This window comes from Myxine glutinosa, chromosome 6, assembly GCF_964187855.1.
Source record: "Myxine glutinosa chromosome 6, kmMyxGlut1.1, whole genome shotgun sequence".
Taxonomy (NCBI): domain Eukaryota; kingdom Metazoa; phylum Chordata; class Myxini; order Myxiniformes; family Myxinidae; genus Myxine; species Myxine glutinosa.
The window spans coordinates 103,380,999-103,394,466 of NC_136266.1; the positions used below are offsets into that span (position 1 = coordinate 103,380,999).

Consider the following 13,468-nt stretch of genomic DNA (forward strand, 5'->3'; position numbering starts at 1 on the left):
CAAAAAAGTGCAAAAAACATTTCTATCAAAGTTTTCATTTTAATTTCGTTTGAAGCAAATTTTTCCCAAAACGATTTTCTGCTAACTTGGATCACAGAGCCAAGACACGACATCCAATAATGTAGAGCCTCGTCAGAGTATATACATGACGAAGTGACCAATCGACTTGGTAACACGCGCAACCAGCTGGGACATAATCCACATTCAAGGTACAAAATCAACTTATGGTTAGATTAGATAACTTTGTCAAATTGTGATTGAAGTACCAGATGCGACCGTTAGCCTAAATACATCCTTGTGCAGTCCAGGTCAACTGAGAAACAACTGCAGTACCTGTGCAACCCCAGTGACTGAAAGGGGCACACCCTCAGAAGTCTCCACCTGGTCACACTGGGGATTCAGCGTCATCACCTCCAGTGTAAGCCTGCCATGGAACCATTCAGTTGAAAAACAAAAACATGTGAGAAACCCAAAATCTTAAGCACCGAACATCCTTGCACGAAGTATCACTGCAATATTGTATACCGATGTTGTGTAATTGATAATAAACTATATTTACTCTTTTGAGTAGAATGCTCATAAACGATATATTTTACAATGAGCCATAGGAATACAGCTCCAACAGTGTTGACAACGAAATGTAAGCACCTTTCTTTTTTTTCTGGTAGAAACCTACCTGGCCTTTTTCCACTGTTCATAAAGCACAGCATCAAAAATGCAGATTGCTGTTTTTTGCTGGCACTAAGCAAATATTCTAAAATAATGGAACCAACTATAAAATTTTCAGATTTACGTGACTTTTTGTTCATGATATGGTTTTGTCACTTTGCGTTTGAAACGGCCGACAGGATGGCCTCGAGGTACGTACACTCGCCTCTAATCTGTCTCGCCGAGGTTTGAATCCCGACCCAGCTATAAACTGTCATCCAGCTATAAACTGCCCTAACCAGCAGAGAGCATGAAATTGCATCAGCGACACAGCTGCACCCTCAGCCAATGAGTCTACCCAGCAGCCTTGTGCTGCATACGACCGAAGAAGACTAGGTGTCGTACACGAAATATGTTGTACACACAAACACGAGTCTTTTTTGACATCCTCCATCCCCTCTCCCCTCCCCCACCGTGACGCTTTGCATGACTCCCCCACCCATTTAAAACAAAACAAAACACGTGACTAATAAAATGCCGTCGCCCATCCCTCTCCCTTTCCCCCCCCCCCCCTCCCCCCATCAAGAATAGCCTTCCCTCTCACAATGTCAAAACATCTCCAAAATGATTCATTCGGTGCACAACCATGACATCTCGTAAGGTAAAAGGTCATTATGAAATGTTTACAATGCAATATAATTATTTTGAAAGAAAGCCATTTTCGACTGCAAATATGGTGAACAAATCAGGGATAACGTACAGTTCATAATCAGATCTTCTCCCAGAATGCTCTTCGATCTTTGAAAGTGTAAATGGAAGTTCCATATTGGACACTACATAATAATCTGACATGACTGTGGCACCACCACCTCACCCCCACGAGGCTCTGGGAAACAACCAAACCCCAAAGCACCACATATTTGGTGTACGACACCAATGCTTAAAAATAATAAAATGTACTGAAAGTTATTCAAACTTAAAATAAACCCCACTAAATGCTTTTGTGCTGGATGAATTTATATTACTAGCTGTTGACAATATTTGTTATTCTTAGCAACCAAGACAAGTTATAATACATATGATAATTATCAATGGTGTAAATATGAAAATATATCCCTTGTTCAAATTTCATTACAAGTTGGCAGGGGGTAATTTTTGGCATCAATCTGTGCTCTAAAAATATATATTTAAGTGTCATTAATTTTGACAAATGTGCTATACAGAACACTGCTGTTGTTAAACAAACTTTCCTGTCTCATTCTGTGTCAACTGTCAGTGTAGCTATTCCTGTATTGCGGTAAGCTCTTTGCCTTTTCCTAACGCCTTACAATCACAAGTCGTGAAAAAGGCCCACACGATTTCTGAGGTCAAGGGCGTAATACAGTACTGTTGCAATGAGAGCTTTAACGTTGTTGAATATTTCAGTTTAATGCGAGATTGAATGATTGAATATAGCCAAAACGTACAACATGCGAGATTGAATATAGCCAAAATATATTTAATTTTAACTATGGATGCTTTTTGCTTTGGTCGAGAACAATTGAACGGTTTGTACATACAGCTGTGGGCATTGGATGTAATACTAGTGGGGCAAGTTTGCAGACAGCAAGCAAATCAATCAATTAAATGAAGAGTGACATAGGTTATGTTGTTGGACGTTTTCTTTACATGGGTTATGCTGGGTGGTTTGGCTGTGCAGGGTGGTTTGGCAGTGCAGGGTGGTTTGGCATTGCTTTTGCAGCTGTCAGGGCAGGAATTTGGAATATGTTCATGGCACCGAGAATAGTTTGCATACTCTCTGCGAAGGAAAGCTTGGTATTATTAACGTCCACAGAAGAATGGTGGCAGACGGGACACCCGGTTTCATGTCCATCCGAGGGACGGCACACACATTGATGTATTGTATGTATATACCCCGCCTGCAAAACACCAGAATGACCGTTTATATCTGGGTCGGGATTCAAACTAATGCGAGACAGTTCAGAGGAGTGCGTTTACCTTTAAGCTACACTGCCAGCCTAAAATGAGTGAGAAAGATGAAGAGGTGGACAGGTTAAAGTAAGATGTCAAACAGGCAATGGACGTCTTGCTGCTGCTAGCTGAGGAGCTAGAATGTGCAGATTCAGATTCCAGGGAAACGGAGAGTTCTGAAGAATCTTACCTCATTATGGATGAAGCCTCGTTGCCTTAAATATGACAATCACAGACGCTGATAACAGTGAGCAAAGGTGGACACTGCATATTGTAATGCACAAAGAATGACTGGTGTTTTGCACAAAGACATTTTAGACTTGGAGCTGTCAGCTTGTGAATATACGAACTGTGGTTTATATCAAGATGATATCAAATAATTTCCATATAATTTCTGTTATTTAGTACAATGTATTCTTTGGAATAACTGTGCAGACAGTCTATTTGCATCTTTCACATTATTTGAAAAGCAAATGCATTAAAAGCTGTGTTATCCGTCACTTTACAAACCAGTACATTCTACGAACCGGCACGAGAGGGATCTCCAGGTTGTTCACACACAATCACACAGCGGACTCAACAATTATAACTCCATCAAAACAGGAAAAAAAAATCGTGCAATACAGAGTCGACCTGGCATCAGCTGTGAAAATGAGGCCTTTCTCTAGATGACCTTCTGTTGCAGCCTCATGGGTCAAGAGCCGCTTCCATTCGTCAAAAATTCACACCATCCGAGGTGCTACAAAAATATCCTGGCTTCTCAAAACGTCAGGCATTCACTTCCTCGCTTTCAAACCCTTCAGTGAGGTTTCCTGAGTCAAGGTTCAACGTACCCCCCCCCCCCCCCCCCCCAAAAAAAAGAAGAAAAAAAAGGGGGAACAAATCCATGTCCTAATCGTCACCATGACATCTGGCTCTCTCCACCCAAAGACCAATCACATGTTCCCAAATCTTGGGTAGAACATGCAGGTGAAAACTCAGGGAGAGAAGAAGTTCACCTTCCAAAACATCATGGATGCTGTTACCCTGTCGAGCAGTACTAGTAGAAAGAGGAAAAGGAATGTTCTCACAATCAACCAGAACATTGATATATGTATATGTAGCAGACTGGAGAAAGGAGACAATATAAACGCATTGATGTGCGAGTACAATATCAGATCGTCAGGAGAACAAAAGTATGCTGATCACGATCCAATAAATTTCCAGTATGGTGACGCAAGTGACGATAATCCACTTCAAAGTTTTACCAATGCCAAAATTGAAGAGTGGTGTGAAGTAGACCATGTTATGACTTATGAGTGACCCCAAAATCATTGACAGTGTTGTTAATCCACAGAAGGGAGTTGAACAAGAATACGACTCAGAAAAAGGAGACTTTTCAACTGAACATATCACTTGGGCCAATGTAGTGGGGTTCCCACCATGAACAAATTTTCATTTTCACTTCAAGTTTTTGAAAAAGTTTAGTTTTTGGTACCAGGTCGAAGCTTAGGGTCTAAGTAACAATTTTGGTCCGAGTGGACAAAGATCACATGGAGTCTTCATACATTCCCGCCATTTCCCAAGATGGCCGCCATCAAAATCTAATACTGACAATATCTCGGAAACTAATCAACCTAGAAACATGAATTTGGTGTCTATACCTAGGTTTTCATGGTCAAGGAATCCAATAAAACCATTTCTGACTACATCAGAGTATTTATTTGTCCCGAAATGGTAAATTACACAACAAACGTTATAGCAGAATTTAGCAGAATTATGCATGTTAACAATTAAACACATACGAACGTACATTCTATAAAATACCATGAATATAAACCGAACATTCTATTTTCATTGTTCTTAGTGATATTTGATTGATTAGGTAAGTGCAACTAAAAAATCATTACTCATTCTCACAACCATCATGGTCATTTAGTTGGGACATTTGCACTTGCATAAACGTGAGCACTTCAAGTCAGCTTTTTTGCACTTGCATGACGAGCAAGGTTTTGTGCACGCGCATTTTACGTCTAGATCAAACACATCCCTGGCAAGGGGCAACGTGGTCCAGATGGGAATTTCAAGGGGTCATTTCCTGAAGGTTGTGAGGAATCTGCTGTTCCAACAAAGCTGAAATATTTCTTTCGTCAACTGCTTACTGGTCCTAAATCATCTCCTATGCAAGACAATTCCAGGACAGTTCTCTCCATGAGTCAACTAACCATGTTGAACATCACTTCTCTTCCTGCAAACTGGAGATGTGAGCCTCCTCTTGCAGTGTTTTTGGCCTTAAAACTGCATTCCCAAACAAGGAGCAAGAAACTGGTACAACTGCTACATCAGTATTGCCTTAGCGTGTCATATAAGAGAGTGCTTACCATTGAAGTTGGATATGCACAAGCTACTGCTGAAAGAGCACATGCCAACGCTGATATAGTCTGTCCTAGCAACCTTCGTCAGCAGATTTTTACGGTTGCAGCCTTTGACAATCTAGATCACAATCCTACGTCCAGAACAGCCACATCCTCATTTCATGGAACAGGTATCTCCATGTTTCAGTTTCCTTCAGTAGAAAACCCAGGGCTGGACCAAGAACCTATAGAAATCGACTTCCATCGACGAGCATCAAGCACCAAGGGACCAATGCTGCCTCCTCTGTACACGTTTGTTCCACCTATGAGCCGGAATCTTGTCACCCAACCTCCTGTGAAAGACGTGCAGCCACAGTCCATGGCGTCATTTGACAAGGAGGAACACCATGAAAAGGCCTGGATGAAAATGGTGCAGGAAAATATGCAAATGGAATTTGAAAGTGAAACTGTTCCTCCAATTATGTGGTCGGCATATCATGATTCTCGATCGGATGCTGTGGGATCAACAGAGAAATGTATTGAAGCCATGCTACCACTATTCCGTGATAAAGCAGCTACACCAAAAATGATTCGACATGGAATGGACCTGGTCAAGAAAACAACCGAGTTCCTCAACCCACAGCAAATCCCAATCATGGCAGTGGACCAGCCACTCTTTGATATTGCCAAGAAAATGCAATGGACCTTTCCTGAACTCTTTGGAGAAGATACGTTTCTGGTGATGTTGGGAGGGCTCCACATCGAAATGGCTTTGTGGGCGACTATGGGAGATTTCCTACGAGGGTCTGGATGGCCTGAAGCCTTTGCAGAGGCTGGCATTGCCTTGACAGTAGCTGCAGCGACATCTTACTTTAGAGCAAATGATCCAATGAGAACACGGTATGCTCACCAGATTACTGTTGTGGTGCTCGATAGTCTACTGAAACGAGCCTATGAGGACGGCGGAAGTGAAATGACCTTCGACGACTGTGCCTCTGTAGCTTGCAAAGAGAAACCAACAGTGCAGTTCTGGTTACTCATTCACAAGTACGAACAGCTCATCTTCATGTTTATTAGATCACAGAGAGAGCGAAAGTTCAAACTTATGGTGGCTACTCTGCAAAACCTTGTGCTTCTGTTCTTTGCACTTGATCACCAGAATTATGCAAGGTGGGTTCCCGTATTCATCAGAGACCTTGAAAGTCTTCCATCTAGCATCCAAGAGGAGTTTGAAGCAGGTCACTGGGCAATAAGTCGAAGCAATCATCGTTACTCTTCCATTCCGATTGATCAAGCACACAAGCAGGCCAACAAACGGGTGAAAGGGGTTGGGGGAGTGATCGGGATCACAGAGAACCCTGAGATGCTAGAACGCTGGATTGCAACTGGTCCAGAAATTAGCCGTGTTCTAGAGCAATTCACTGATGTAGATGACGACGAAGATCAAGAGCTCCCTCATCACGAGGAAGGAAGTACATCCCAGCACCGATTTAGGCGTCATGTCACAAATCTCATGGATGTGCTGCAAAGGAGAGGGAATCCCTTTGAAGAGAGTAGTGCAGAACTAGTTACATTAGACAATAAAGTGTGTGTTGACAAGTCTGCCGCCACATCGGTCCGTGTCTTAGAATCTAGAGGACAAGAGCAGTATGACCACTTTCGGAAGAATGTGCTGGACTCAAATGATGTACCTCTGGCAGCTCCGATCAAGAAAAACAACTTGCTGCTGTTCCATGAGGAGAAAACTCGAAAAAAGATAGCACTTCAGAAGAAGGTGCAGCACTTCAAACAACATACAGAGCTGTATGGACAAGCATTCATTATGGTTGATAGCCGGGGTGGAAATTTGGAGGAATTTTTCCGTCACGAATCCTCCTCATCACCAGATGCACTGGCTTCTGATGGGTCCATCAACTCTTGCACCAAGTCAGATTTATTGGCGTGCATTATGGAAGCAAGTGCAAGTACCGGACTATCCGCGGATGAGGAGCTCGTCGCACCAGATGATTATGGGGTCATCGTTATTGATGGTGGTGCACTGATCCACTCTCTTCCTGGCACAACTGTCCAAGGCAAAACATTTGATGAATATTTCACCAAAGTATTCTGCCCAAGAATCCAGCATGAGTTGAAAAGAGCAGCGAGAGTGGATATTGTATGGGATCAGTATCGCACAATGTCAATCAAAGCGACCACAAGAGAAAAGCGAGGAACAGGCACACGACAGCGAGTATCTGGTTCTGCCAAAGTGCCTGGAAACTGGCAAAACTTTTTGGCTAATGCCGAAAATAAAAAAGAGCTCTTCTCATTCCTGTCAACAAGCATTGTGCAAACACCATTCCAAGATGGCAAACAGGTTTATATCACTTCTGGTGACCAAGTCCTCAATGCAGGGAATGGACCGCCCATGGGACGATGTAATCATGAGGAGGCAGACACTCGTGTCCTGGTACATCTTCTTCATGCCCTCCAATATTCATCACTGGGAATGGTCTATACTGGCGACACAGACGTTGTCGTAATACTTCTGTGTAACTTCCACCACATCAAGGCGGTGAATCCGGAGTCAGATATCTGGATTTCTTTCAAAGCAGGAAAGACAGTCAAAATGATCTCCCTCAACAACATTGCCTCAAGTTTGGGTGTGACAACGTGCAAAGCCTTGGCTCTCTTTCATGCATTCACTGGATCAGACAGCACGTCAGCTTTCAAATTCAAGGGCAAGCGATACTGCTTCAAGCGGAAAGATGAGGTTCCACCCCTCTTGAGTGAGTTTGCGACAATTGCTAGCACCCCGTTTCTTACATCGCCAGAGTTGAGGGAAGTGGTGAGTCACTTTGTTTGCAAAATGTACTCCAACGAACCTATCACTGATGACACCAACGTTGACCTTGTTCGAATGAGGGTTTTCTGTCACAGGACTAGGGATGTGGAAAGAATACCCCCTACAAGTGATGCGCTGGACCAACATCTCAAAAGGAGTGTCTTCCAGGCGAGCATCTGGACTACAGCGCACGAGTGGATGGAAAAAGATGGCCAACTGGTTCCCATCTGGACCACGTTGCCCCTTGCCAGGGATGTGTTTGATCTAGACGTAAAATGCACGTGCACAAAACCTTGCTCGTCATGCAAGTGCAAAAAAGCTGACTTGAAGTGCTCACGTTTATGCAAGTGCAAATGTCCCAACTAAATGACCATGATGGTTGTGAGAATGAGTAATGATTTTTTAGTTGCACTTACCTAATCAATCAAATATCACTAAGAACAATGAAAATAGAATGTTCGGTTTATATTCATGGTATTTTATAGAATTTACGTTCGTATGTGCTTAATTGTTAACATGCATAATTCTGCTAAATTCTGCTATAACGTTTGTTGTGTAATTTACCATTTCGGGACAAATAAATACTCTGATGTAGTCAGAAATGGTTTTATTGGATTCCTTGACCATGAAAACCTAGGTATAGACACCAAATTCATGTTTCTAGGTTGATTAGTTTCCGAGATATTGTCAGTATTAGATTTTGATGGCGGCCATCTTGGAAAATGGCGGGAATGTATGAAGACTCCATGTGATCTTTGTCCACTCGGACCAAAATTCTTACTTAGACCCTAAGCTTCAAAATGGTACCAAAAATCAAACTTTTTCAAAAACTTGAAGTGACTGATGCCCCAGGCCCCCCCCTAATGCTGGGGTGCGTTCCATTACCAATCAGCTTGTCAGGGCCAATGCTTAAGCACTCAAGCAAGCACTGTGCCAAAATGGTGGACAAGGAATGGCTGGCTTGGCAAGTGATAGCAAACTGACAGGTAATGGAACACACACCCCTGATAAAGGTCTTGATACACTTGTGAAGTTTTCTGAAAGGCAGAAAGCTTACAGCACCCAGGAAGTGATGCAGCTGCACCTCATACAAGAACATTTAATGAGCACGAAGCAAACAACCACGCAGCAGTCCGACATAAGGAAATGGTTCAAAAGAAAGCCTCTCGAGTTTGACGAGATAATGAACCCGATGAGTCTGAGAAAGTGGATGTTGACACTTTAGATCGTCCATAAACTTCAAAAGACTAGTTATGTTTTATAATACAAGTACCTTATTGTTTTGCATAATTCAGTGGTAATTACGTTTATACTGAACTGTAATAATGTTATTTAATCTATATTTCCACAAGCAAAGTTTAATAAGCTGCTCTTTTGTACCATTCTATGTAACATTTAGATAACCGACATATTTGATTAACCGGCAAAGGAAAAGTCCCATAGGTGCCGGATAACATAACTTTTGCTGTATAAACGCTGGAAACATTCAACTTGCTACTGTCTGCTGAAGAATATCCAGAATACATGTAGTTTTGTGTTTATTTTAACCATCATTAAGAATTTCTTGCAGTCATTTAAGTTACATAATTTTTATCAAGCAAGCTCACACTGATGAAGTGCAATTGTCAGGAATTAGCTGGAAAGCATATTTTTCCATCAATATTAATAAGAAACATTAGCTGGCGAGACCACTTAAAACCAGAATTTTTAGAGACAAAATATGCCGAGATTGCCCGTCCAAACTTCGAGACACCATCAGCTTCTGGGGCCTCGGCGGCCCTTAGATCCCCAACCATAGGTGATTGATCTGTAGCCCCTTACTATATTTGACTCGCCTGTGATTTAAAAAAAGAAATCTCTGCCTTGTTCAAATAGTTCTGGTATCATTTTACAATGATACTGTACTTTTATTTTTTATAAATGCATTCTGTATCAAGTTTATTTCCAATGAAATCTCTCTCACAATCCTTCAACGTCAAACATAAACTCCAGCAACAAACATTAAAAGAGGCGTGGGGGTGGCGGGGGTGGGGGGGGTAGGGGGAGGGGAAGGAGCAGGGAAGAGAAACAGAATGAAGAGAAACATGCTCAACTATGGAAAAATTTCTCACCTTTGAGACTCTGACACCATCATCCATACCCAAGCCCAGCCACCAATGACATATTTCTTGTTATCAGCACCACAGCACCCACCTGAAAACAGAAATGCCCGTGACAGTAAAAGGTAGCCACATCAAAGATAAACAAAAGGTGTGCTGGATGACAAAATATCGTGATAGTAATCTGAAAGCATGCCTAAAATCAATTGACCCCTTTAGTCGAGGGCAGCTACAAAAGAGCGCGCGCGCACACACACACACACACACACACACACACACACACACACACACACACACACACACACACACCAACCACCGGTGTTGAACTCATTCTGCCCAGTGGTTTAGGAATGCAAATAAGTCAAACGAATAAACCTAAACATATGACACTTCTCAAATTATATATCTCACGAGCAGTTTACGAACACTTTCGGGTGGATTTTGGATGTGAATTATTTGCCGAATAAAGTATATGCTGAATTGCAATAAAACCTGATGGATGGACCTGATGTGCTTCCGTGCAAGAGGCAGGGAATCCCAGGATGGTACTCGGAGGAAACACCCATTCCCTACCGGAGAGTCATACCCCCTTCCTCTGACAGAGATCAGTAACTTGCACTATGCCATGTGCACAGCACAACATTGCAAGTCCTCTCGACAGCTGACTTGTAATATCCTCTGCCACCACCACCGGGTGAGGCTTACATCACGGTTGACGACAAACAAACAACGCATTGTTCAGTTTTATCTACTAGCAACGGTACCCGCTCTACGGGCGGGGCTTCAATTGGGAAGCCAAAATGAAAAGGCAAAATATCATAAATTGAAGGCAGAAATGTTTTATTTTAAACGATTCATATAAACATCCGTCAAATCATATCACACGTAAATCATCAAAATCAAAACAGTATCTTTAGAATTTCAATAAAAGCCACATCACTGTTGATATCACTGTGAATTTTGATTGTGTTTCATTGTGATGTTTGTGCGGCGACGGGCGGTGTGTACAAAGGCCTGGAACTTGATCAACGCGAGCTGATGACTCGCGCTTACTGGGAATTCCTTGTTCGTGGGACACTGTCTCAAGCCCCAGTCCCCATCACGGATGGGGCTCAGCGGTTTACCCGAGCCTGACGGCAAAGGACAAGGTACACGCTGGCCCGTCCAGTGTAGCGCGCGTGCGGCCCCGGACATCGTAGGGCATTAAACGTTCATTAAACATTAAACGTTCATTAAAGGATTACGAAACGAAAAACATTACGAAATTACGTTCACACCGTCACGTCAAACACTACCGTGAACACGTACATCGTCACAACATCGTCACAATGAGAACATCGTCACAATGAACGTTATGCGAACGCGAATGTTATGCGGGAGTCCAAACCTGAGAATGCTGGAGACCAAATCTGAAATTGGGAAAACTAAACAGCCTATTTTACTCCCAGGGGTCCCAGGATTACCCACCAAAAATATCTTTGCGATCGGTTCAGCAGTTTTTACAGTACTTTCGAACAGACAGACGGACATTTGTTGAATTATAGTAAAGATATAATAATTTCCTTGTTTGACCGTCCGTCCATGTGTGTGTAACACTTCTATACACAAATTGGTTGGACACAGCTGGCCTGACTCCACCCACAAGTGTATCCCAAAAGAACATAGGGGCAATACCCCTGGCGCTCACCTGGTATATTAAACAGTATACTACAATGACTAAAGGTATTTTAAAACAATTTGAATGGCTTTTAGAAGACTGGACAGCATGTAGAATCATACGAACATAATCATAAGACTTTAAACAAACACAAAAATACCTATTTTGGGAGGCAACCCCTAACCCTCCCCCCCCCCCCCCCCTCCCACCCCGTGTACCTCAGACCCCAATTTTTCCAATGCCTTGAACAAACATTGGTACATCACAGACGATGAGGGTTGTAGTGAAGTTTCATCAAAATTGTGTGTGTAGGTTCTGAGAAAAAAGCAAATACCTATTTTGGGGGGCAAGCCCCTCCCCCTCGCCCATCGACCACCTTCGACCCCGATTTTTTAAATGACAGGAAAAAACTTTGGTACAACACAGGTGATTAAGGTTGTGGTCAAGTTTCATCAGAATTGCATGTGTAGTTTCTGAGAAGAAAGCAAACACTGATTTTGGAGGGCAACCCCTCCCTCCCCCCTCCGTAGACCCCTAAAGGGGCAGATTTTTCAATGCCGTGAACAAACTTTGGTACATCGCGGGTGATGAAGGTTGTGGTAAAGTTTCATCGAAATAGTGAGTAGTTTCAAAGAAACAGCAAATTACTATTTTGGGGGGTGGGGGGGGGGGGTCAAAACCTGGATCCACATTGACCCCCGGTAGACCCGCTTAAACCCCTTAGACCCTGATTTTTTTTAATGCCGTGAACAAACTTTAATCACAACAACAAATATCATTCGTGCCAAATTTGGTCACAATCCCATCAACGGTTTCTGAGAAGTTTCAAGTGTTTACGGACTGACGGACGCGATCGCATAAGCTCCCCTGAACTTCGTTCCAGGTGAGATAATAATACGAGCTGCCATTTGGTGATATGTGAAACAAGACATCTTTGGAGCTGTCATATTCACAATCACCATGCCCTCCCTACAAGTTTTCCCTTGAGTGTACAATAACAAAAGCGACTGTTAAAAGTGAAACAAAAGAACTTCTCGAGATTCCTCGAGATTCAGCATCAGCAAAAGCTCCCCAACTCTGCGCCAGAGGCTTTTGGTGCGAAGATGTGTCGCAAAGTGTTGAGTTTCAGCGAGAGAAAATACAAATACCGTGGGCTGGCACGAGTGGTGAACAAGAGTGAAATAAAAATGCCCCGGGAAGACACATAAAAGTAAATCTTCCACAGCAACAGTGGTCCGAAATGGCGGAAGGCAGAATGCTGCCACGCCGCTAGTGGAAGAAAATACACAAGAAGTAGAAACGTTTGTTAGGTCCATACGAGTAACTAGTGGGTAGTGAGGTAGACCTCTGCCGACAGTCCTGGGGAGGGATGCAGGGGTAAAGAACAAAGTCAAGAACTGGTAGCTGGTTAAAGCCACTGTACGTGTCTTGTCGCTCAAGAAGCCTTGCAAGAGCCTGGATGAATCTTTAAAATCACACGAGGGTCATGGAAAGTACTGGGAGTCGATTAGTTGTTCCTGGTTTTAAACCACACCCAGTTATCTGAACGAATGTAGAAATAATGTATGTAAAAATGGAAGCCACTTCAGGAATATAAAAAGGTTGGGGCTGACAGGAGTCATGGGCCTTGTGAAGGCCACAGTATGTATAGGGCTATAGGCCTCAGGCCTCTGGTGTCAGGCTATGGGCGGGCCCCTGTAATTGAATCTATCCGAGCTATATAACCATTATGTATTATATATGCACATAGGCAGTGGCCATGTTTTTGCTTCAATCCCAGGTTACTTTTTTATTTTCATAAGCGATTGAGGCAGCGGTATGTTGCCTATACACCACCCCAAAAACTATGTGGCATTCTCTCGAGCAAGGGCTTTTACTACTGAGGTTCCACTGGTCCTTGCTATATTTTACTTTTAATGATGTGTACTGTATATAT

At 42.8% G+C, this 13,468-nt stretch overlaps 1 protein-coding gene across 7 annotated transcripts in view; it reads right to left on the reverse strand.

Annotated features, from left to right (window-relative positions):
• FLOT2 (flotillin 2) overlaps positions 1–13,468 on the reverse strand; it is a 125,128-nt gene that overhangs the window by 49,726 nt on the left and 61,934 nt on the right. For 3 of the 7 annotated variants that reach the window (XM_078780286.1, XM_078780288.1, XM_068120717.2), the window contains exons 2-3: positions 9,888–9,969; positions 334–424 (exon numbers count right to left, since the gene is read on the reverse strand). In XM_078780286.1, the coding sequence (XP_078636412.1) occupies positions 334–424; positions 9,888–9,910 (114 nt within the window). In that variant the 5' untranslated portion in view covers positions 9,911–9,969. The remainder of the gene's footprint in view (positions 1–333; positions 425–9,887; positions 9,970–13,468) is intronic. The other 4 variants (XM_078780287.1, XM_068120718.2, XM_068120720.2 and 1 more) reach the window with 2 other exon arrangements.